General features: G+C 44.8%; 1 protein-coding gene across 1 annotated transcript in view; it reads left to right on the forward strand.

Moving 5' to 3' along the window:
- The window catches only part of ADGRD1 (adhesion G protein-coupled receptor D1), a 550408-nt gene that overhangs the window by 250241 nt on the left and 274745 nt on the right, over positions 1-25422 (forward strand). The window contains exon 15 of the mRNA XM_075274895.1: positions 8432-8555. Within this exon, the coding sequence (XP_075130996.1) occupies positions 8432-8555 (124 nt within the window). The remainder of the gene's footprint in view (positions 1-8431; positions 8556-25422) is intronic.

The following is a 25422-nucleotide window of genomic DNA, read 5'->3' on the forward strand; positions in this document are numbered from 1 at the left end:
GTATAATTTTCTTAATGGGATCGATTTTTGGGGAGTTTCCATTGTACTGGTACTTTAGGGGCTCAATAAATAAGACATGGCAATTGAAAACTATACCAGCAAAATATGCTTTTCAAACGCCCAGTGGCGCTCCATTTGGCACATTGCTGTGGGCCCAAACAGCAGTTTAAATCTACAGTTGGGGTATTTTCGTGCTCGGTAGAAAGTAAATAACAAATTTTCTCTTTTAACCCTTTGTAAGTGTGTAGATTTTAGGGCCAAATCAAAGAATTATTAAAAATGAAATGTCTAAATTTCATATCAATTTTGCATTAACTTCCCTGAAACACCTAAAAGGTTCGAAAATGCTGTTTTAAATAAATTTAGGGTGGAGTTTTGAAAATGAGATTATTTATGGGGGTGGGGGTTATGATATATAGACCTTTAAAATACCCTCTAAAAATGGGTTTGGTAAAATTTTTTGTATATGAGATATAGAAAATAATTTTTATTAATTAATTTGGTGGTATAACTGTCTGAAAAGCAGAGTATTTCACATTCTCAAAATAGCTAATTTTTCAAAATGCCAATCAAATTTCCTACTGTTTCATAAATAAGTGCAAAAAATATTAAAGGGGTTGTCCCATCACAAGGATCCTATCTATACTGCTAGTTTATGTGGATTTAAGACTTTTCCTAAATGCATTGCTTTATCAAAACTGCTTTGTTTGGCCGCTATCTTAATTTATTCACTTCATTGTTTACACTCCATTTCTATGGCCCTTGGGATTATCTGCTCATTTGTCAAGTGATGTAGCTGCCTGCTCTCAAGGGGGTAGGGAGGGGCTGGGAGCAGCTCTGAGCTGTTTGTGTCTTTTAAGTAGCGAAGCTTCTCAGATAGGGAGGTGAGAGCTCTGGGATTTCTGAGCTCTTATCAGTCGTTTTAATTGAATTTGGCTGATAAGGGCTGAGATAGGGAGTCCGTTACCTCTGTATGTAATGCAAACTGACTAGAGATGAGCGAACAATGTTCTAACGAACACATGTTCGATCGGATATCAGGCTGTTCGATGTGTTCGATTCGAATCGAACATCACGTGGCAAACTCCAAAAAAATTTGATTCCCCTCCCACCTTCCCTGGCGCTTTTTTTGCACCAATAACAGCGCTGGGGAGGTGGGACAGGAACTACGACACCGGAGGCATTGAAAAAAATCGGAAAAAAAGTAATTGGCTGCCGAAATCAGGTGACCCCCATTTTAGACGAATAGTGGATTTCAGATCCGGGTCATATGAGAATGTGAAATTTGTGACTATGAGACAGGGATAGCTGTACAGGCAGGGATAACTAGGGATAACCTTTATTTATGTGGGAATGTTATTAAAAATAACTTTTTGGGGCTCTATCGGGTGTGTAATTGTGTTTTTTGTGAGATAAACTTTTTCCCATAGGAATGCATTGGCCAGCGCTGATTGGCCAGAGTTCATAATTCGGCTGAGTCTAAGATCGCTCCACACCAGTCTCCATTCTGGTCCGACCTTAGACTCCGCCTCCTCCAGCAGAGCCAGCGCTGATTGGCCGAATTATGTACTCTGGCCAATCAGCGCTGGCCAATGCATTCTATTGGCGTGATGAAGCAGAGCTGAATGTGTGTGCTGAGCTCAACTACGCCAGTGGCACAGCCAGCTCTGCTATGCCGGAGATTGAACTCTCAATTACGGCGGTGGCATAGCCAAGAGTTCAGTGCACGGCCAGCTCTGCTATGCTAGAGATTGAGCAGAGTTGGCTGTGTGCTCCTCTGATGTAGCAGAGCCGAGTGTACACAAGGGTTCAAGCGCACACTCCATCCGGAGATGTAGCCGTGTTGATGCTGTCAACACTGCTACATCTCAGATCGGACCACAATGGAGACTGCTGTGGAGTCCACAGCAGTCTCCATTGTGTTCCGATATCAGATGTAGCAGTGTTGACAGCATCAGCACGGCTACATCTCCGGACGGAGTGTGCGCTCTAACCCTTGTGCACATTCAGCTCTGCTACATCAGAGCCGAGGGTGCACTTGAACCCTTCTGCACCCTCGGCTCTGCTACACCACCGGAGCGCACGGCCAACTTTGCTCAATCTCCGGCATAGCAGAGCTGGCCGTGCACTGAACTCTTGGCTACACCACCGGCGTAGTTGAGCTCAGCACACACATTCAGCTCTGCTTCATCAAGCCAATAGAATGCATTGGCCAGCACTGATTGGCCAGTTTACAGAATTCGGCCAATCAACGCTGGCTCTGTCGGAGGAGGCGGAGTCTAAGGTCGGACCTGAATGGAGACTGGTGTGGAGCGATCTTAGACTCCGCCTTCTCCGGCAGAGCCAGCGCTGATTGGCCGAATTCTGTAAACTATTAGCTTGATGAAGCAGAGTGTGCACAAGGGTTCAAGCGCATACTCGGCTCTGATGTAGCAGAGCCGAGGCTGCACAAGGGTTCAAGCGCACCCTCGGCTCTGATGTAGCATAGAAGCTAATAGAATGCATTGGCCAGCGCTGATTGAAGCAGAGCTGAATCTGTGTGCTTAGCTCAACTACTCCACCGGCGTAGTTGAGCTAAACACACACATTCAGCACTGCTTCATCACGCCAATAGAATGCACTGGCCAGCACTGATTGGCCAGAGTACGGAATTCGGCCAATCAGCGCTGGCTCTGCTGGAGGAGGCGGAGTCTAAGGTCGGACCAGAATGGAGACTGGTGTGGAGCGATCTTAGACTCCGCCTCCTCCAGCAGAGCCAGCGCTGATTGGCCAAAGTACGGAATTCGGCCAATCAGCGCTGGCCAATGCATCCCTATGGGAAAAAGTTTATCTCACAAAAATCACAATTACACACCCGATAGAGCCCCAAAAAGTTATTTTTAATAACATTCCCCCCTAAATAAAGGTTATCCCTAGCTATCCCTGCCTGTACAGCTATCCCTGTCTCATAGTCACAAAGTTCACATTCTCATATGACCCGGATTTGAAATCCACTATTCGTCTAAAATGGAGGTCACCTGATTTCGGCAGCCAATGACTTTTTCCAATTTTTTTCAATGCCCCCGTTGTCGTAGTTCCTGTCCCACCTCCCCTGCGCTGTTATTGGTGCAAAAAAGGCGCCAGGGAAGGTGGGAGGGGAATCGAATTTTGGCGCACTTTACCACGCGGTGTTCGATTCGATTCGAACATGGCGAACACCCTGATATCCGATCGAACATGTGTTCGATAGAACACTGTTCGCTCATCTCTAACTACAACAAACAATGCTGTGTTTTACAGTATCTACAAGGTAAATGGGATTCTGGGTAATTCCATCCACACACTGCAGAAAAAGAATCCACTGCTGAAAAGCTACGTTTTTGAAAATCGCAGCATGTCAATTATACCTGTGGAAACGCTGGCATTTTCCCTATAGGTATAGTATGGGTAGAGGGGCTGAAGCGAAAAACTCAGCGAAAACATAATGAATCAATGCGTTTCTGCTGCATTTGGCTGCGTGGGCCATAGCCTTAAGGTGTTTTTAGGCCATGCCCTTAAAGTGTTAATGCCTTGCTCAACCAGGTCTGCTACATTTCAAAAGCTATTACATAGAGATGAGTGAATCTTCTGTAACTCTTTTCAGGTCAGATTCATTTGAAATGGTTGAAAGATTTGATTTAAACAGAATTTATTCAGTCTGAATCAAAAGTGCTCCACTTTCACTGAAAAGAAGTTTTAGACTTTTTTTTGGACTTCCCGACGAGATGGAGCCCAAAACAGTTGTGTGAGTAACGTTTCCCCCCTAAATAAAGGTAATCCCTAGCTAACCCTGCCTGTACATCTATCCCTGTCTCACAGTCACATACTTCACAGTCCCAAATTAGTCGAATGGTAAATCCACCATTCATCTAAATTGGAGGTTATCTGTTTCCGGCCGCAAATTACTTTTTCCACTTTTTTTTCACCGCCTCTGTTATCGTAGTTCCTGTCCCACCTCCCCTGCACTGTTATTGGTGCAAAAATCGTGCCAGGGAAGGTGGGAGGGGATACAAATTTTTACTGTGTTTGCGGCCTTGTATTCGATTGTAATCGAATATCCCGAATGGCCTGATATTCGATCGAATCTGTATGCGTTCGCTCATCTATAATAACTACATACAATAATATTATAGTTAATAAAAAATAATAAAAGTGCATTCACTAAATCTGACCGTCACAGTCATTATCTACATCAGCCAAACCAGGAGAACCATCTTTATCAATTTTAACTGTCTAACCATTTCCTAGGATAAGCCCCTGATTGCATCTATTATATCAACCTTTTCTAGCTTGCAAGAAGGTCCTACTGAGTCATAGATGATTGGTCAAGGTGAATTTTAGTCAACATGTGGTAACAGTAAACGTTTTCGGATCTAAAATTATGCTGTATGAGCCCTACATATGCGTGAATAGCCTTTGGTATTTTAAACCTCTCCCCTCTGGAGGGAGCAATACTGCGCACGCGCGAGATTTGAACACAACCCGCCAGAAGAACTGAAGATCCAGGTGGGAAAGAGCCAGGACAGGGACAGGAGGATGTCGCTGGAAGAAGAAAGAAGAGGAAGACGTGACAGCAAGATGACGTCAGACAGTGCACTACCGCCCAACATGCACGGTAAGTATCATTTGAATAATTGCAACAGGGGGTTTAAAATAACATTAGAGGTGCCTGAATAGCCTTTTTAAAGGCTATTCAGGCATATGTGGGGCTCATACAGCATAATTTTGCTGATAGAGCTCCTTTAAGCCTACATCAGACTCTACAATGGTATACAGAAATATACAAAACTAGTAAGTTCCCACTACCACATTGTAAAAGTGCCACAAAATACAATTTATATACATATATACACATATGTCACAAAATCTCAATATAGAGGTTCTTAGATATCGGTTGTTACCTGGCTAACAACTGACATCTAAGAACCTCTGTATTGAGATTTTGTGACATGTGTATACAGTCCTATGAAAAAGTTTGGGCACCCCTATTAATCTTAATCATTTTTTGTTCTAAATATTTTGGTGTTTGCAACAGCCATTTCAGTTTGATATATCTAATAACTGATGGACACAGTAATATTTCAGGATTGAAATGAGGTTTATTGTACTAACAGAAAATGTGCAATATGCATTAAACCAAAATTTGACCGGTGCAAAAGTATGGGCACCCTTATCATTTTATTGATTTGAATTCCCCTAACTACTTTTTACTGACTTACTGAAGCACAAAATTGGTTTTGTAACCTCAGTGAGCTTTGAACTTCATAGCCAGATGTATCCAATCATAAGAAAAGGTATTTAAGGTGGCCAATTGCAAGTTGATCTCCTATTTGAATCTCCTCTGAAGAGTGGCATCATGGGCTACTCAAAACAACTCTCAAATGATCTGAAAACAAAGATTGTTCAACATAGTTGTTCAGGGGAAGGATACAAAAAGTTGTCTCAGAGATTTAACCTGTCAGTTTCCACTGTGAGGAACATAGTAAGGAAATGGAAGAGCACAGGGACAGTTCTTGTTAAGCCCAGAAGTGGCAGGCCAAGAAAAATATCAGAAAGACAGAGAAGAAGAATGGTGAGAACAGTCAAGGACAATCCACAGACCACCTCCAAAGAGCTGCAGCATCATCTTGCTGCAGATGGTGTCACTGTGCATCGGTCAACTATACAGCGCACTTTGCACAAATAGAAGCTGTATGGGAGAGTGATGAGAAAGAAGCCGTTTCTGCACGTACGCCACAAATAGAGTTGCCTGAGGTATGAAAAAGCACATTTGGACAAGGCAGCTTCATTTTGGAAACAAAAATTGAGTTGTTTGGTTATAAAAAAAGGCGTTATGCATGGCGTCCAAAAAGAAACAGCATTCCAAGAAAAACACATGCTACCCACTGTAAAATTTGGTGGAGGTTCCATCATGCTTTGGGGCTGTGTGGCCAATGCCGGCATCGGGAATCTTGTTAAAGTTGAGAGTCGCATGGATTCCACTCAGTATCAGCAGATTCTTGAGAATAATGTTCAAGAATCAGTGACGAAGTTGAAGTTACGCCGGGGATGGATATTTCAGCAAGACAATGATCCAAAACACCGCTCCAAATCCTCAGGCATTCATGCAGAGGAACAATTACAATGTTCTGGAATGGCCATCCCAGTCCCCAGACCTGAATATCATTGAACATCTGTGGGATGATTTGAAGCGGGCTGTCCATGCTCGGCGACCATCTAACTTAACTGAACTTGAATTGTTTGTCCAAAATACCTTTATCCAGGATCCAGGAACTAATTAAAAGCTACAGGAAGCGACTAGAGGCTGTTATCTTTGCAAAAGGAGGATCTACTAAATATTAATGTCACTTTTCTGTTGAGGTGCCCATACTTTTGCACCGGTCAAATTTTGGTTTAATGCATATTGCACATTTTCTGTTAGTACAATAAACCTCATTTCAATCCTGAAATATTACTGTGTCCATCAGTTATTAGATATATCAAACTGAAATGGCTGTTGCAAACACCAAAATATTTAGAACTAAAAATGATTAAGATTAATAGGGGTGCCCAAACTTTTTCATAGGACTGTATATGTATATAAATTGTATTTTGTGGCACTTTTACAATGTGGTAGTGGGAACTCACTAGTTTTGTATTTTTCTGTATACCATTGTAGAGTCTGATGAAGGCTTAAGTAGAGCCGAAAATGTTTACTGTTACCACATGTTGAATAAAATTGACTTTGACCAAGCATCTATGACTCAGTAGGACCTTCTTGTCAACTTAACGGTTAAGGAGTGGGACCCTTCTCCTACTGGGATTACTCTGGAACTCCATCACACCTACTTCACATTTCTAGCTTGCAAGCTACTTTCAAATTTAATAGGTGGTGTTAAAGAGGACTTTTCTGCACCTCCAAGAATTTCTCTTTATCAATTAACAGGCGATTTTCCACTGATTCTGGTACAGTTGGATTTTTCCCTCTAGCTCACACTGTTCCTGAGCTATCAATATTGTTTGTTTTTCTTCCTGATATGCTATTTAGTCTCTGTACTGTCTGGTGGGCGGTGTTAGTTAGGAACGATTAAAGGGGTGTGATTCTAAATTCTGACACTGGCTGCCTCTGATTGGAGCTCTGAATCACACCTTATTGTCTGACACTGTCCTTCTGACGTTGCAGAGCTTAAATAACACATTGGGTGCCAAAACTAATTGCATTTGTTGCTTGAGAGAAAAAATTCCAACTGTGATGGAATTTGTGGAGCAGTGTCTATTAACAGATACCTAGAACTTGAACTGGTGGAACTGGTGAAGGTCTTAAGTAACAAGTTTAAGTTACAATGGGATAAAAGCATTTTTTTGGTCTGACCGTATGACACCCTGTACAGGTACTATGTAGTGTTCTTCAGTGCAAACAAAAAAAGGACACAGCACTTGCACAAGCAACATTAGCCCTACTTTCATATTAGGCTGTCCTAAATGGGTCCTTTAAACTAGATAAGTGGTTTATTACACCTTTGTGTTACTGACACTATCATTGAATAACATTAGTCAGTGGCTAGCTCAGTATTGTATCAGTGTTTATTCTTAAAAGGAGTCTGTTGCTTACGTCAAGCTTACACAACTGTCAACACTGTATTACAGGGCACATTACAGTGATACATAGTATACCTTTATTAGTTATGTGACTTTTTTAGACTTGGAGATAAACAATTTTTTTAATGCAAATTAGGCAGTGGGTACACGTGTGGGGGGAGGGGGGCTTCAACTTCCTTGAGCATTGCTGTTGCCGAGGCAAGTTCAAGCAGGACACTTCTTTTGCTGTGATCTATTCCTCTCATTGAAAACAATTGGAGACGGATTTGGGAGGAATCTGTTCCGGAATCGAGGCTAGAATCCCCCCCCCCCAACTCTGCGGCAAATTCCTCCATGTGAAGTGACCCTTGGACCTCTATCACCTCCTACCTATGCCATCCCTTGCAGTGGGAGTTCTATAACATCATCCATCTTACCAAAGCAGCAAGAGCAGCGCTCCCCAAGACTGAAGTCTTGCCCCCAGTGCACCAACTGCCTTATTTGCATAATAATTTGAAGTTGTTTTTCTCTACGTTTACAAAACAAACATATACAGTACATAACAAAAGGATCGTTATCTGTCTCTGTAATGTGCACAGTAATATGATGGCGACAGTTGAGTATACTTGGGGAAGGTCAAACACTCCCTTTAAAGATTTGTGTTACAGTAACTTATTATATATCATTTGTATTGTCTCTTCCTTTTAGACACAAGTGATGAATCTGATCCATAATACAGATTTCACACAAATGTAAAAGTTTCGTCCATATTAAGTATTCCTTGTCTTGAGGTTTTTTTTCTTGATAAATGAAGGGCTAGATTCCAGCAGACAATCTTTCCTGCTTTTTCTTGCAGCTCAGGTTCGGGTGTTTGGTCAAGTGAAGGATGTGTCCGTGTAGATGGAAACGTGAATTACAGTGTTTGTCGCTGCAATCATCTCACTAACTTCGCCATTCTAATGCAGGTTGTTCCAGTCACGGTAAGAACACATAAGAGATTATTTCATAATGATATATTATTTTCCACAAAAATAACAATGCCTTGGGACTGTATACCTGTTGCCCTTAGCTGCAGTTAGATCAGCTTTTACATACAGAACTGCTGTTTGGTTTCTTGGAGACTAGTAGTAAGTAAATGAGTCCATATAATACTTGAGTGCCTGATGTGAGAATTACAAGGTAAGAAATCAGAAATAAAAAATATATATATATTTGGTTTCACAAAAATATCCTGTCAAAGGGATCAATGCAACTGAGTAAAAAAAAATCTAAGTAATATTAGTGATGTAATGTCCTGAAATTTGAGTAATAAATAATGGACAATAGTAGGTTCTCCATCGTTACCTTTGCTCCCTTGCTTAATATACATTAATTACATAGACCTATTTTTTACAATCCCAGATTCCCCTTCAACTAATATAGCAAGATGGAATACCTGACTCAAAAAGAAAGAATATATGCTAAAAAATACAATATATCCTTGTCAGTGCTCTTATTATCTGATCTCCTTTTAGGAAGCAATTCAGTCGACAAAATTCCAACTTCCCTAATTCTGATTATTTTGATTGAATAACAATCGTAGTTTTATGGTTGTCATATCTTCTAAGTCTTTGCTTTGGCAGCTATTATGGGAAGCATTACTGACTCATGTATTTCATGCGACAATATATCTTTATTAAAAATCCAGACCAAAGCTATCAACAACAAAGTGAAAACATTTACTGTATATACTCTAGTATAAGCCGACCTGAATATAAGCTGAGGCCCCTAATTTTACCACAAAAAACTTATTGACTCGAGTATAAGCCTATAGGGGGAAAATGCAGCAGCTGCTGGAAATTTTCAAAAATTAAAATGGTCGGAGTTTTTGGGTGCAGTAGTTGCTGGATGCTGGGGAAGGGGAGGGGGTGTTTTGGTTGTCTGTCTGCCCCTTCCCTCAGCTTGAGGACTGAGATTTTTTTCCCCTACTTGGAATTCAGCCTGGCTGGATATAGGGTATCTGCAGTGCTCCTATTAACCCCTTCCTGATGGAACAGGAGCACTGCAGATACCCTATATTCAGTAGACCGGGCACTTTCAGACACATGTTCAGCAGCTTAACGATTTGGTGTAGCTGCTGAAAACTGCTTGGACGTACCAATGAGCAGTCCGGAAATGGTTAATATATTGCTACAGAAATAAGTACTATTACTACTATGCTATAAATGTAAATCAGTCGAATGCAGTTTGGATATTTTGTTGCCGTAATATTATTATTGTCTTTGTTACTGCAAAGCTCCCTGAAATACATTGATAAATGAGGATGATATCTTGATATGAGTATTGTTTGGCTTTGAATGAAGCAACTATTAAACACAAAAGAGAATTTTAGTGACAAATCAATGAAAAGTAAAACAAAAAAAAAAAAAAAAGAAGCTCATCTGGTAAGGAGGGGGCATGTAGAAAATGGGTACAAAATGACGAATTTGGTAATTTGACTGAATGTACAGAATTTCAGAATTTGAAAAATTATCATATTCTCCATTCAGGCTATCCTGGCTTAAAAGTGATTTTCCATTACATGTGAAATAAAGTCACATAAAAAAGGTTATAAAGACAGAGCTAGAGTTAAGGAGTTTTAGGACAAAATAACTCAGTCATTTTTTAATGTTTTTGTCTCATATAAGTATGGGATTTCTTCTAATGTGTAATTTGTAATTTCGGACTGTCTTTATGTCACAATCATTTCCTCTCCAAATTGATCATAGTAGAAAGGTTACAGTCAATGAAAAAGTGAGTCATTGAAAGTTGAGACATGAATATGAGTATGTGGTCCCTTTGGCCAAAACAAGAAAGCTCCTCTCTTACTGTATGAGCCAGCCTTAAGCCAAATTCCATTAGAATGAAGTGCAGCAAATGCACACTACATCTGACATTTGGCACATCCGGTTGTGACATAAAATGAAGATGTGATCCTAAGCTAATATTTCTGCAGTGGGACATTAATCTGGGGCAAACAAGTACCATCACTGGGTCATTACCCACAAAAACAGCCTTTGGCCTTGCTGACTGCTGCCTCTTGGGCATATTTTGTATATACTCAGCAATGTAAGTGCTATAAGTATACAGTGCTGCTTACCTCCCATGGCGGGAACATGAAGGAAAAAAATGCATTGTTATACAATCACAGCAAAGTGGATGGGATTCTAGTAGAGATGAGCGAACAGTGTTCTATCGAACTCATGTTCGATCGGATATTAGGCTGTTCGGCATGTTCGAATCGAATCGAACACCGCGTGGTAACGTGCGCCATTACTCGATTCCCCTCCCACCTTCCCTGGCGCCTTTTTTGCTCCAATAACAGCGCAGGGTAGGTGGGACAGGAACTACGACACCGGTGACGTTGAAAAAAGTAGGCAAAACCCATTGGCTGCCGAAAACATGTGACCTCTAATTTAAAAGAACAGCGCCGCCCAGCTTCGCGTCATTCTGAGCTTGCAATTCACCGAGGACGGAGGTTTCCGTCCAGCTAGCTAGGGCTTAGATTCTGGGTAGGCAGGGACAGGCTAGGATAGGAAGGAGAAGACAACCAACAGCTCTTGTAAGAGCTAAATTCCAGGGAGAAGCTTGTCAGTGTAACGTGGCACTGACGGGCTCAATCGCCGCAACCCAGCTTTCCCAGGATCCTGAATGGAATACACTGTCAGTGTATTCCCGTATACCCGATATATACCCCGATACCCGTTCCAACGGTGTGCCCCCCCACCTTCACCCCAGAAATACCCTGCAAGTCCCCTAGCAATAGAATTGGGGCTATATACACCCACAATTTTTACTACTGGTATACAGTGCCATTGTCTGACTGGGAATTCAAAGAATATATTGGGAATACAAATACCCTCATTTCTTGCTACTGCCATATAGTGCCAGTTTCTGACTGGTAATTCAAAGAATATATTGGGGTTACGTGCACCCACAATTTTTACTACTGGTATACAGTGCCATTGTCTGACTGGGAATTCAAAGAGTATATTGGGAATACAAATACCCTCATTTCTTGCTACTGCCATATAGTGCCAGTTTCTGACTGGGAATTCAAAGAATATATTGGGGTTACGTGCACCCACAATTTTTACTACTGGTATACAGTGCCATTGTCTGACTGGGAATTCAAAGAATATATTGGGGTTATAAATACCCTCATTTCTTGCTACTGCCATATAGTGCCAGTTTCTGACTGGTAATTCAAAGAATATATTGGGGTTACGTGCACCCACAATTTTTACTACTGGTATACAGTGCCATTGTCTGACTGGGAATTCAAAGAATATATTGGGAATACAAATACCCTCATTTCTTGCTACTGCCATATAGTGCCAGTTTCTGACTGGGAATTCAAAGAATATATTGGGGTTACGTGCACCCACAATTTTTACTACTGGTATACAGTGCCATTGTCTGACTGGGAATTCAAAGAATATATTGGGGTTATAAATACCCTCATTTCTTGCTACTGCCATATAGTGCCAGTTTCTGACTGGTAATTCAAAGAATATATTGGGGTTACGTGCACCCACAATTTTTACTACTGGTATACAGTGCCATTGTCTGACTGGGAATTCAAAGAGTATATTGGGAATACAAATACCCTCATTTCTTGCTACTGCCATATAGTGCCAGTTTCTGACTGGGAATTCAAAGAATATATTGGGGTTACGTGCACCCACAATTTTTACTACTGGTATACAGTGCCATTGTCTGACTGGGAATTCAAAGAATATATTGGGGTTATAAATACCCTCATTTCTTGCTACTGCCATATAGTGCCAGTTTCTGACTGGTAATTCAAAGAATATATTGGGGTTACGTGCACCCACAATTTTTACTACTGGTATACAGTGCCATTGTCTGACTGGGAATTCAAAGAGTATATTGGGAATACAAATACCCTCATTTCTTGCTACTGCCATATAGTGCCAGTTTCTGACTGGTAATTCAAAGAATATATTGGGGTTACGTGCACCCACAATTTTTACTACTGGTATACAGTGCCATTGTCTGACTGGGAATTCAAAGAATATATTGGGGTTATAAATACCCTCATTTCTTGCTACTGCCATATAGTGCCAGTTTCTGACTGGTAATTCAAAGAATATATTGGGGTTACGTGCACCCACAATTTTTACTACTGGTATACAGTGCCATTGTCTGACTGGGAATTCAAAGAGTATATTGGGAATACAAATACCCTCATTTCTTGCTACTGCCATATAGTGCCAGTGTCTGACTGGGAATTCAAAGAATATATTGGGGTTACGTGCACCCACAATTTTTACTACTGGTATACAGTGCCATTGTCTGACTGGGAATTCAAAGAATATATTGGGGTTATAAATACCCTCATTTCTTGCTACTGCCATATAGTGCCAGTTTCTGACTGGTAATTCAAAGAATATATTGGGGTTACGTGCACCCACAATTTTTACTACTGGTATACAGTGCCATTGTCTGACTGGGAATTCAAAGAATATATTGGGGTTATAAATACCCTCATTTCTTGCTACTGCCATATAGTGCCAGTTTCTGACTGGTAATTCAAAGAATATATTGGGGTTACGTGCACCCACAATTTTTACTACTGGTATACAGTGCCATTGTCTGACTGGGAATTCAAAGAATATATTGGGAATACAAATACCCTCATTTCTTGCTACTGCCATATAGTGCCAGTTTCTGACTGGGAATTCAAAGAATATATTGGGGTTACGTGCACCCACAATTTTTACTACTGGTATACAGTGCCATTGTCTGACTGGGAATTCAAAGAATATATTGGGGTTATAAATACCCTCATTTCTTGCTACTGCCATATAGTGCCAGTTTCTGACTGGTAATTCAAAGAATATATTGGGGTTACGTGCACCCACAATTTTTACTACTGGTATACAGTGCCATTGTCTGACTGGGAATTCAAAGAGTATATTGGGAATACAAATACCCTCATTTCTTGCTACTGCCATATAGTGCCAGTTTCTGACTGGGAATTCAAAGAATATATTGGGGTTACGTGCACCCACAATTTTTACTACTGGTATACAGTGCCATTGTCTGACTGGGAATTCAAAGAATATATTGGGGTTATAAATACCCTCATTTCTTGCTACTGCCATATAGTGCCAGTTTCTGACTGGTAATTCAAAGAATATATTGGGGTTACGTGCACCCACAATTTTTACTACTGGTATACAGTGCCATTGTCTGACTGGGAATTCAAAGAGTATATTGGGAATACAAATACCCTCATTTCTTGCTACTGCCATATAGTGCCAGTTTCTGACTGGTAATTCAAAGAATATATTGGGGTTACGTGCACCCACAATTTTTACTACTGGTATACAGTGCCATTGTCTGACTGGGAATTCAAAGAATATATTGGGGTTATAAATACCCTCATTTCTTGCTACTGCCATATAGTGCCAGTTTCTGACTGGTAATTCAAAGAATATATTGGGGTTACGTGCACCCACAATTTTTACTACTGGTATACAGTGCCATTGTCTGACTGGGAATTCAAAGAGTATATTGGGAATACAAATACCCTCATTTCTTGCTACTGCCATATAGTGCCAGTGTCTGACTGGGAATTCAAAGAATATATTGGGGTTACGTGCACCCACAATTTTTACTACTGGTATACAGTGCCATTGTCTGACTGGGAATTCAAAGAGTATATTGGGAATACAAATACCCTCATTTCTTGCTACTGCCATATAGTGCCAGTGTCTGACTGGGAATTCAAAGAATATATTGGGGTTACGTGCACCCACAATTTTTACTACTGGTATACAGTGCCAATTTCTAACTAGGAATTCAAAATGCGCAAGGCTCCCGGAAAGGGACGTGGACGAGGCCGTGGGCGAGGTCGGGGGAATGGTTCTGGGGAGCAAGGTAGCAGTGAAGCCACAGGGCGTCCCGTGCCTACTCCTGTGGGGCAGCAAGCATTGCGCCACTCCACAGTGCCAGGGTTGCTTGCCACATTAACTAAACTGCAGGGTACAAACCTTAGTAGGCCCGAGAACCAGGAACAGGTCTTGCAATGGCTGTCAGAGAACGCTTACAGCACATTGTCCAGCAGCCAGTCAGACTCTGCCTCCTCTCCTCCTATTACCCAACAGTCTTGTCTTCCTTCCTCCCAAAATTCCGAAGCTTTACAGAACAATAACCCAAACTGTCCCTGCTCCCCAGAGCTGTTCTCCGCTCCTTTCATTGTCCCTCAACCTGCCTCTCCACGTCACGATTCCACGAACCTAACAGAGGAGCATCTGTGTCCAGATGCTCAAACACTAGAGTCTCCTCCATCTCCGTTCGATTTGGTGGTGGATGACCAGCAACCCACCCTCATCGACGATGATGTGACGCAGTTGCCGTCAGGGCATCCAGTTGACTGGCGCATTGTGCGGGAGGAGGAGATGAGACAGGAGTTGGAAGAGGAAGTGGTGGATGATGAGGACACTGACCCGACCTGGACAGGGGGGATGTCAAGCGGGGAAAGTAGTGTGGATGTTGAGGCAGGTGCAGCACCAAAAAGGGTAGCTAGAGGCAGAGGCAGAGGTCAGCAGCTTAGGCGAAGCCAGGCCACACCCGGAATCTCCCAAGATGTTCCAGTTCGTACCCAGCCCCGAAAAACTCCCACCTCGAGGGCACGTTTCTCGAAGGTGTGGAGTTTTTTCAAGGAATGCGCCGAGGACAGATATAGTGTTGTCTGCACAATTTGCCTCTCGAAATTGATTAGGGGCTCTGAGAAGAGCAACCTGTCCACCACTTCAATGCGCCGTCATTTGGAATCCAAGCACTGGAATCAGTGGCAGGCAGCAACGGCAGGACAAAGGCCGCCTGCCGTTCACGCCACTGCCACTGCCTCTGCCTCTGCCACTGCCACTGCTGACTGTGCTGGCGATGCACTCCAGAGGACGAGCCAGGACACCACTTCATCTGCCTCCGCCACTTTGTTGACTTCTACCTCATCCTCCCCTGGTCCTGTCTTATCTCCTTCTCCTGCACCATCAAAGGCACCATCAGGCGTTTCTTTACAACAACCCACCATCTCTCAGACATTGGAGCGGCGGCAGAAATACACTGCTAACCACCCACACGCGCAAGCCTTGAACGCCAACATCGCTAAACTGCTGGCCCAGGAGATGTTGGCGTTCCGGCTTGTTGAAACTCCCGCCTTCCTGGACCTGATGGCAACTGCGGCACCTCGCTATGCCGTCCCTAGCCGTCACTACTTCTCCCGGTGTGCCGTCCCCGCCTTGCACCAGCACGTGTCACTCAACATCAGGCGGGCCCTTAGTTCCGCGCTTTGCACAAAGGTCCACTTGACCACCGACGCGTGGACAAGTGCATGCGGACAGGGACGCTACATTTCACTGACGGCACACTGGGTAAATGTAGTTGAGGCTGGGACTGCTTCCCAAACTGGCCCGGTGTACCTCGTCTCCCCGCCTAACATTCCTGGCAGGGACACGAGAAGAACACCCCCCTCCTCCTCCTCCTCTACCGCCTCCTCCTCCGCCTCCTCCTCCGCCACCGCCTCCTCCTCCGCTGTTAGATTGACCCCAGCTACGAGTTGGAAACGTTGCAGCACTGGCGTTGGTAGACGTCAGCAGGCTGTGCTGAAGCTGATCAGCTTGGGGGACAGACAGCACACTGCCTCCGAGGTGAGGGATGCCCTCCTCGATGAGACGGCAATATGGTTTGAGCCGCTGCACCTGGGCCCAGGCATGGTCGTTTGTGATAACGGCCGGAACCTGGTAGCAGCTCTGGAGCTTGCCGGACTCCAACATGTTCCATGCCTGGCCCACGTCTTCAACCTAGTGGTGCAACGTTTCCTAAAGAGCTACCCCAATGTTCCAGAGCTACTGGTGAAAGTGCGGCGCATGTGCGCCCACTTTCGCAAGTCGACAGTAGCCGCTGCTAGCTTAAAATCTCTCCAGCAACGCCTGCATGTGCCACAACACCGGCTTTTGTGCGACGTCCCCACACGCTGGAACTCAACGTTTCAGATGTTGAATAGAGTGGTTGAGCAGCAGAGACCTTTGATGGAATACCAGCTACAAAACCCTAGGGTGCCACAAAGTCAGCTGCCTCAGTTTCACATCCATGAGTGGCCATGGATGAGAGACCTTTGTGACATCCTACGGGTCTTTGAGGAGTCCACAAGGAGGGTGAGCTCTGAGGATGCGATGGTGAGCCTTACAATCCCGCTCTTGTGTGTTCTGAGAGAATCCCTGATTGACATCAGGGATAACTCAGATCACACAGAGGAGTTAGGGATAGCATCCGATCCGTCACAGCTGGAGAGTAGGTCCACACATCTGTCCGCTTCACTGCGTTTAATGGAGGAGGAGGAGGAGGAGGAGGAGGAGGAAGAAGAGTTGTCCGATGATGTGATGGTGATACAGGAGGCTTCCGGGCAACTTCGAATCGTCCCATTGTTGCAGCGCGGATGGGTAGACATGGAGGATGAGGAGGAAATGGAGATTGAACTTTCCGGTGGGGCCAGAGGAGTCATGCCAACTAACACTGTGGCAGACATGGCTGAGTTCATGTTGGGGTGCTTTACAACCGACAAGCGTATTGTCAAAATCATGGAGGACAACCAGTACTGGATCTTTGCTATCCTTGACCCCCGGTATAAAAACAACATCTCGTCTTTTATTCCGGTAGAGGGGAGGGCCAATCGCATCAATGCTTGCCACAGGCAATTGGTGCAGAATATGATGGAGATGTTTCCAGCATGTGACAGTGGCGGCAGGGAGGGCAGTTCCTCCAGTAGGCAACCAAGTTCTCACCGGTCCACACAAACGAGGGGCACACTGTCTAAGGTCTGGGACACCTTGATGGCACCCCCTCGCCAAAGTGCCGCCACGGAGGGTCCTAGTGTCACCAGGCGTGAGAAGTATAGGCGCATGTTGCGGGAATACCTTTCCGACCACAGCCCTGTCCTCTCCGACCCCTCTGCGCCCTACACGTATTGGGTGTCGAAGTTGGACCTGTGGCTTGAACTTGCCCTATATGCCTTGGAGGTGCTGTCCTGTCCTGCCGCCAGCGTCCTATCTGAGAGGGTGTTCAGTGCAGCCGGTGGCATCATCACTGACAAGCGCACCCGTCTGTCAGCTGAGAGTGCCGACCGGCTCACTTTGATAAAAATGAACCACCACTGGATAGAGCCTTCATTTTTGTGCCCACCTGTGTAAAGCACCCCAACATGAAACTCCATGTCTGTACTCAACCTCTCCAATTCCTCCGCATCCTCATACTCATCCACCATAAGCGTTGCACAATTCTGCTAATACTAGGCTCCCTCCAACATGATTTCCCCCAACTCTGCTGGTTAGAGGCTCCCTCCACCCTGATTTCCACCAACTCTGCTGGTTAGAGGCTCCCTCCACCCTGCTTTCCCACAACTCTGCTGGTTAGAGGCTCCTTCCACCATGAATTTGCCCAAACTGGGCTGTTTAGAGGCTCCCTCCACCATGAATTGGTCCAAACTGGGCTGGTTAGAGGCTCCCTCCACCATTAATTGGTCCAAACTGGGCTGGTTAGAGGCTCCCTCCACCATGAATTTGCCCAAACTGGGCTGTTTAGAGGCTCCCTCCACCATGAATTTGCCCAAACTGGGCTGTTTAGAGGCTCCCTCCACCATGAATTGGTCCAAACTGGGTTTTTTAGAGGCTCCCTCCACCATGAATTGGTCCAAACTGGGGTGGTTAGAGGCTCCCTCCACCATTAATTGGTCCAAACTGGGCTGGTTAGAGGCTCCCTCCACCATGAATTGGTCCAAACTGGGCTGGTTAGAGGCTCCCTCCACCATGAATTGGTCCAAACTGGGGTGGTTAGAGGCTCCCTCCACCATTAATTGGTCCAAACTGGGCTGGTTAGAGGCTCCCTCCACCATGAATTGGTCCAAACTGGGGTTTTTAGAGGCTCCCTCCACCATGAATTGGTCCAAACTTGGCTGTTTAGAGGCTCCCTCCACCATGAATTGGTCCAAACTGGGGTGGTTAGAGGCTCCCTCCACCATTAATTGGTCCAAACTGGGCTGGTTAGAGGCTCCCTCCACCATTAATTGGTCCAAACTGGGCTGGTTAGAGGCTCCCTCCACCATGAATTTGCCCAAACTGGGCTGTTTAGAGGCTCCCTCCACCATGAATTTGCCCAAACTGGGCTGGTTAGAGGCTCCCTCCACCATGAATTGGTCCAAACGGGTTTTTAGAGGCTCCCTTCACCATGAATTGGTCCAAACTTGGCTGTTTAGAGGCTCCCTCCACCATGAATTGGTCCAAACTGGGGTGGTTAGAGGCTCCCTCCACCATTAATTGGTCCAAACTGGGCTGGTTAGAGGCTCCCTCCACCATTAATTGGTCCAAACTGGGCTGGTTAGAGGCTCCCTCCACCATGAATTGGTCCAAACTGGGGTTTTTAGAGGCTCCCTCCACCATGAATTGGTCCAAACTTGGCTGTTTAGAGGCTCCCTCCACCATTAATTGGTCCAAACTGGGCTGGTTAGAGGCTCCCTCCACCATGAATTGGTCCAAACTGGGTTTTTTAGAGGCTCCCTCCACCATGAATTTGCCCAAACTGGGCTGTTTAGAGGCTCCCTCCACCATGAATTGGTCCAAACTGGGTTTTTTAGAGGCTCCCTCCACCATGAATTGGTCCAAACTGGGCTGGTTAGAGGCTCCCTCCACCATGAATTGGTCCAAACTGGGGTGGTTAGAGGCTCCCTCCACCATTAATTGGTCCAAACTGGGCTGGTTAGAGGCTCCCTCCACCATTAATTGGTCCAAACTGGGCTGGTTAGAGGCTCCCTCCACCATGAATTTGCCCAAACTGGGCTGTTTAGAGGCTCCCTCCACCATTAATTGGTCCAAACTGGGCTGGTTAGAGGCTCCCTCCACAATTAATTGGTCCAAACTGGGCTAATTAGAGGCTCCCTCCACCATGAATTGGTCCAAACTGGGTTTTTTAGAGGCTCCCTCCACCATGAATTTGCCCAAACTGGGCTGTTTAGAGGCTCCCTCCACCATGAATTGGTCCAAACTGGGCTGGTTAGAGGCTCCCTCCACCATGAATTGGTCCAAACTGGGTTTTTTAGAGGCTCCCTCCACCATGAATTGGTCCAAACTGGGCTGGTTAGAGGCTCCCTCCACCATGAATTTCCCAAAACTTGGCTGTTTAGAGGCTCCCTCCACCATTAATTGGTCCAAACTGGGCTGGTTAGAGGCTCCCTCCACCATGAATTGGTCCAAACTGGGGTTTTTAGAGGCTCCCTCCACCATGAATTGGTCCAAACTTGGCTGTTTAGAGGCTCCCTCCACCATGAATTGGTCCAAACTGGGGTGGTTAGAGGCTCCCTCCACCATTAATTGGTCCAAACTGGGCTGGTTAGAGGCTCCCTCCACCATTAATTGGTCCAAACTGGGCTGGTTAGAGGCTCCCTCCACCATGAATTTGCCCAAACTGGGCTGTTTAGAGGCTCCCTCCACCATGAATTTGCCCAAACTGGGCTGGTTAGAGGCTCCCTCCACCATGAATTGGTCCAAACGGGTTTTTAGAGGCTCCCTTCACCATGAATTGGTCCAAACTTGGCTGTTTAGAGGCTCCCTCCACCATGAATTGGTCCAAACTGGGGTGGTTAGAGGCTCCCTCCACCATTAATTGGTCCAAACTGGGCTGGTTAGAGGCTCCCTCCACCATTAATTGGTCCAAACTGGGCTGGTTAGAGGCTCCCTCCACCATGAATTGGTCCAAACTGGGGTTTTTAGAGGCTCCCTCCACCATGAATTGGTCCAAACTTGGCTGTTTAGAGGCTCCCTCCACCATTAATTGGTCCAAACTGGGCTGGTTAGAGGCTCCCTCCACCATGAATTGGTCCAAACTGGGTTTTTTAGAGGCTCCCTCCACCATGAATTTGCCCAAACTGGGCTGTTTAGAGGCTCCCTCCACCATGAATTGGTCCAAACTGGGTTTTTTAGAGGCTCCCTCCACCATGAATTGGTCCAAACTGGGCTGGTTAGAGGCTCCCTCCACCATGAATTGGTCCAAACTGGGGTGGTTAGAGGCTCCCTCCACCATTAATTGGTCCAAACTGGGCTGGTTAGAGGCTCCCTCCACCATTAATTGGTCCAAACTGGGCTGGTTAGAGGCTCCCTCCACCATGAATTTGCCCAAACTGGGCTGTTTAGAGGCTCCCTCCACCATTAATTGGTCCAAACTGGGCTGGTTAGAGGCTCCCTCCACAATTAATTGGTCCAAACTGGGCTAATTAGAGGCTCCCTCCACCATGAATTGGTCCAAACTGGGGTTTTTAGAGGCTCCCTCCACCATGAATTGGTCCAAACTTGGCTGTTTAGAGGCTCCCTCCACCATTAATTGGTCCAAACTGGGCTGGTTAGAGGCTCCCTCCACCATGAATTGGTCCAAACTGGGTTTTTTAGAGGCTCCCTCCACCATGAATTTGCCCAAACTGGGCTGTTTAGAGGCTCCCTCCACCATGAATTGGTCCAAACTGGGTTTTTTAGAGGCTCCCTCCACCATGAATTGGTCCAAACTGGGCTGGTTAGAGGCTCCCTCCACCATGAATTGGTCCAAACTGGGGTGGTTAGAGGCTCCCTCCACCATTAATTGGTCCAAACTGGGCTGGTTAGAGGCTCCCTCCACCATTAATTGGTCCAAACTGGGCTGGTTAGAGGCTCCCTCCACCATGAATTTGCCCAAACTGGGCTGTTTAGAGGCTCCCTCCACCATTAATTGGTCCAAACTGGGCTGGTTAGAGGCTCCCTCCACAATTAATTGGTCCAAACTGGGCTAATTAGAGGCTCCCTCCACCATGAATTGGTCCAAACTGGGTTTTTTAGAGGCTCCCTCCACCATGAATTTGCCCAAACTGGGCTGTTTAGAGGCTCCCTCCACCATGAATTGGTCCAAACTGGGCTGGTTAGAGGCTCCCTCCACCATGAATTTCCCAAAACTTGGCTGTTTAGAGGCTCCCTCCACCATTAATTGGTCCAAACTGGGCTGGTTAGAGGCTCCCTCCACCATGAATTGGTCCAAACTGGGCTGGTTAGAGGCTCCCTCCACCATTAATTGGTCCAAACTGGGCTGGTTAGAGGCTCCCTCCACCATGAATTTGCCCAAACTGGGCTGGTTAGAGGCTCCCTCCACCATGAATTGGTCCAAACTGGGTTTTTTAGAGGCTCCCTCCACCATGAATTTGCCCAAACTGGGCTGGTTAGAGGCTCCCTCCACCATGATTTGGTCCAAACTGGGCTGGTTAGAGGCTCCCTCCACCATGAATTTGCCCAAACTGGGCTGTTTAGAGGCTCCCTCCACCATTAATTGGTCCAAACTGGGCTGGTTAGAGGCTCCCTCCACCATGAATTTGCCCAAACTGGGCTGTTTAGAGGCTCCCTCCACCATGAATTGGTCCAAACTGGGTTTTTTAGAGGCTCCCTCCACCATGAATTGGTCCAAACTGGGCTGGTTAGAGGCTCCCTCCACCATGAATTTCCCAAAACTTGGCTGTTTAGAGGCTCCCTCCACCATGAATTGGTCCAAACTGGGCTGGTTAGAGGCTCCCTCCACCATGAATTTCCCAAAACTTGGCTGTTTAGAGGCTCCCTCCACCATGAATTGGTCCAAACTGGGCTGGTTAGAGGCTCCCTCCACCATTAATTGGTCCAAACTGGGCTGGTTAGAGGCTCCCTCCACCATGAATTGGTCCAAACTGGGTTTTTTAGAGGCTCCCTCCACCATGAATTTGCCCAAACTGGGCTGTTTAGAGGCTCCCTCCACCATGAATTGGTTCAAACTGGGCTGGTTAGAGGCTCCCTCCACCATTAATTGGTCCAAACTGGGCTGGTTAGAGGCTCCCTCCACCATTAATTGGTCCAAACTGGGCTGGTTAGAGGCTCCCTCCACCATGAATTTGCCCAAACTGGGCTGGTTAGAGGCTCCCTCCACCATGAATTGGTCCAAACTGGGTTTTTTAGAGGCTCCCTCCACCATGAATTTGCCCAAACTGGGCTGGTTAGAGGCTCCCTCCACCATGAATTGGTCCAAACTGGGGTTTTTAGAGGCTCCCTCCACCATGAATTTGCCCAAACTGGGGTGTTTAGAGGCTCCCTCCACCATGAATTTGCCCAAACTCTGCTGGTTAGAGGCTCAATCCACCCTGATTTTCAAAACAAATGTTGGTGCCAACCTCAACTTACTACAAGGGCCAAATTCACTGCTGGTGACAAGCTCTCCTCACTGCAAGTGCCAAATACACATGTTTCAAGGTGTTTTCCTACTGTCAGAGAGGTGGTATTGAGTGTGTAAAGTGTGTAGTTGTTAGGCTGTGATGTTGGGGTAATAGAGGGTCTTTGGTGTGTTAGATGCCCCCAGACATGCTTCCCCTGCTGTCCCAGTGTCATTCCAGAGGTGTTGGCATCATTTCCTGGGGTGTCATAGTGGACTTGGTGACCCTCCAGACACGGATTTGGGTTTCCCCCTTAACGAGTATCTGTTCCCCATAGACTATAATGGGGTTCGAAACCCGTTCGAACACACGAACATTGAGCGGCTGTTCGAATCGAATTTCGAACCTCGAACATTTTAGTGTTCGCTCATCTCTAGATTCTAGTGAATCTCTTTCCCATGTTGCAGAAAATACTTGCAGCAGAAATGCTGTGATTTCCAAAACTGCTGCAGTTTTGGAAATTGCAGCATATCAGTTAGACCTAGGGAAACACTGGTGGTTTTCCCATAGGTTTAATTGAAGTAGAAAGTCCTCAGAGGAAGCCTCTGCGGACTTCCTGTGAAAAGCGCTGCTTGAAAAACCGTGATGCTTTGCCGCCAAAGTTTTCCCCAGAGCGCATTTTTGTTTGCGGGACGCTAAGGGCTCATTCACACTACGTAAACGGCAGCTTATTCTGAACGTAAAACACGTTCAGAATCAGCGGCGTATAAAGCAGTTCCCATTCATTTCAATGGGAGTCGGCATACGAGCGCTCCCCATAGAAATGAATGGGCTGCTTTTTTCACTACGAGCACTCGCATTGAAGTGAATGGAAAGTGCCCGCGTGTACGGCTAGCTCTGCTCATGCCGAGCCGTACACGCGGGCACTTCCCATTCACTTCAATGGGAGCGCTCGTAGTGAAAAAAGCAGCCCATTCATTTCTATGGGGAGCGCTTGTATGCCAGCTCCCATAGAAATGAATGGGAACTGCTTTATACGCTGCTAATTCTGAACGTGTTTTACGTTCAGAATAAGCTGCCGTTTACGTAGTGTGAATGAGCCCTAAGCCTGAAACTCCAAGGATTTATCTAACGCCTTAACAGTAACTTTTTCAGTTTCGAAAAAAAAGACGCCAAGGAACAAATTCAATCATGTTTCAAGTTTCTTGTGTAGAATCGGTTTTCCTTTTCTTCCTGTTTCTTCCTGACATATGATCTTTTGTAAAGCTTTTCAGCCTTTGATTTTCAGGATCTTTCTCAAGTAGTCTAATGAGAGATGAACTTTTCTTTCTGTCAGGTAAAATTTCAAGTGGCTGGGCCCTCACATCCACCTACTGTCAGTTTTTTTGGAAGAAGGTCACTGTCTTAAATATATTTTCCTGACCCTACATAAAAAGATTGACAAGTTTCCATGGAGATGCCAGTCATTTACCTTGGCGTTCCTCCAGTATTACAAATGTGTTCAGCTGAAATATGTTAAAGGTATAATGTCGGAATGTTCTCTGTGAAATTCGGATGTCTTGTCATCAAACAGAACTCCCCCATAATTCTAGACTGGCAGGGTTGTGCGGGTCTGCAGAACAGCAGGATATGGCTGAGGTCTTTTGATCATCGTGTAATATATATGTTGTGCATCCCTGATTAGTACTTTTTGGTAGGTAAGATCTTTTTCCCAGAAAGGTCACAGTGATTGGCTTCAGTAGATATATGTTGCTGGAGGTCTCATTTGTGTCAAGATACAAATCTACTTCTAGGCCATAAGGTTGAACAACAGGAATAAAAATAGATATTTTAAAATATCACCGCTCTGTGGGAACTGGCATATAATAATTTCATTCTCACAACCCAACATACAATCTAAATATAAGGTAGCTATAAAGACAAATCCCGATGGGAAAAATAAGCTGGTGGTAGACCTGTAAAAACAATAGGGAGTTGGAAAATCTCATTTCCATGTGGCATGTTTTAGGCTTTCACATGATAAACATTTGTAAATGCTTTTGATTCATTTGCTAATATCTCGCATAACCAATCTGCTCTTTTTAGTATAAGCTCGATAGTGTTCCCATAAAACTAGAAACAATTAAATTGACAAATCCCCCATATAAATCCAATACGCAGTGCACTATTCCAAGAATCCATTAGTAAAGCTTTCTAATTAACATTACCTTACCAACTAGAACAACTAGTATATTTTATTGACAGAGGGTCTGGTGCTAAGTGCTGCACAAAACAAATGACGCAAATAAAACTTTAAAATTCATCTTCAAACATCCAGACCTAAAATAATATTTGTTCTGAAATTATGAGATTTCCCTTTTCCTATTATCACTAAAATGTGATTTGCCTGATTTATTCCATTTCATTAAGCATGTCCCATGTGTGTCTAATCATTTGTACCGTACTATAAAACTGGAAATAATAATCTTACAAATAGGTGATGACATCATTGGAGATTATTTTTGGATGAGACATTTTTGGCTTTTTTTCCTTATGATAAAGTAAGAAAAAGTAAAGTAGAAGAAAACAATTACACATATTCAGATGATCTAAACGGATCAATGCTGTGGTTTTTCTTGTAG

The sequence above is a fragment of the Leptodactylus fuscus genome, chromosome 1 (assembly GCF_031893055.1).
Source record: "Leptodactylus fuscus isolate aLepFus1 chromosome 1, aLepFus1.hap2, whole genome shotgun sequence".
Classification (NCBI taxonomy): domain Eukaryota; kingdom Metazoa; phylum Chordata; class Amphibia; order Anura; family Leptodactylidae; genus Leptodactylus; species Leptodactylus fuscus.